Source organism: Atta cephalotes (assembly GCF_000143395.1).
Source record: "Atta cephalotes unplaced genomic scaffold scaffold00035, whole genome shotgun sequence".
NCBI classification, from domain to species: domain Eukaryota; kingdom Metazoa; phylum Arthropoda; class Insecta; order Hymenoptera; family Formicidae; genus Atta; species Atta cephalotes.
Window position 1 is genome coordinate 1,190,901 of NW_012130099.1, and position 997 is coordinate 1,191,897.

The 997-nt window shown below is 25.4% G+C and overlaps 1 protein-coding gene across 1 annotated transcript in view; it reads left to right on the plus strand.

The window, feature by feature from the left end:
- The first annotated feature begins 547 nt into the window (after window positions 1–547).
- LOC105621659 (lipase member K-like) overlaps window positions 548–997 on the plus strand; it is a 9,492-nt gene continuing 9,042 nt past the window's right edge. Inside the window, exon 1 of the mRNA XM_012203126.1 lies at window positions 548–703. Within this exon, the coding sequence (XP_012058516.1) occupies window positions 548–703 (156 nt within the window). The remainder of the gene's footprint in view (window positions 704–997) is intronic.

Consider the following 997-nt stretch of genomic DNA (forward strand, 5'->3'; position numbering starts at 1 on the left):
GAAAATATTGACTCTAAAAATTGATTTTATGTTATTTGATTTGAGTTACATCGTAAATTAATGATATCATAGATATCGATTGATTTTAGTCGATAATCGATGAATAAAATAAGTCTTTCTTTAAATGATTTTATTAGATTAATTTAATAATAATCGAAATTAAAGTTTTACTTTTACTTTTTAAAAAGTAAATTTTATTCAGTTAAACAAATAACAAATTTTCAGAACTTTTTAAATAAGTTCAATAAATCTTATAAATTCTAATAAATTTATCATTTAATTATTAAGTATTTCATAATAAAAAATTGAAAAAATAATCTAAAATTTAATAAATTTTTTGATATTTATATTTTTTAAAAACAACGAAAAAAACAAAAATAAGAACTAATATCATTGCATTTATAGGTTTCTTGAAGACACACACACACACACATAAAACTTATATCAAATAATATTGTCAGTACTTACCAATCGTAGTTTACAATCGCGGACAGTAATAATGACAATGGGAATGAAATTTGCTTCCTTCGTATTTATATTTACTGTAATGTTGCTGGAACCAAAACTAAATGTCCATGGACAGTCGATATCCATTCAGAAATTAATACTCAACTATATATTTCCTAAGGATCCTGATGTAGTGAGAGTAAGGAAGCCAGAAGACATTAGAACAACAACGAATAACGTAACTACTTTGGATTTTGTAAGTGCGAGTTTGTTTTTTCATATTTCATCCCATTAAAAATATACTTAGGAAAATAATAGCGCAATTAGAAGATTAATTGTTTAATACATTATTTTAAATACGAAGCGCCACTACGGTCTGAAGATATTAAACTGTTAAGATATTAAACTATTATGTATATTCATATAAATGAATTAATTTCAGAAATGATAATTGCGTGCCGATATGATTGTCTCGCACGGAATGCAAGAGATCCAGGTTCGACTCCCGGCCGAGGCAATATTTTTCGCAATAAGTTTATTACAGTTTTTT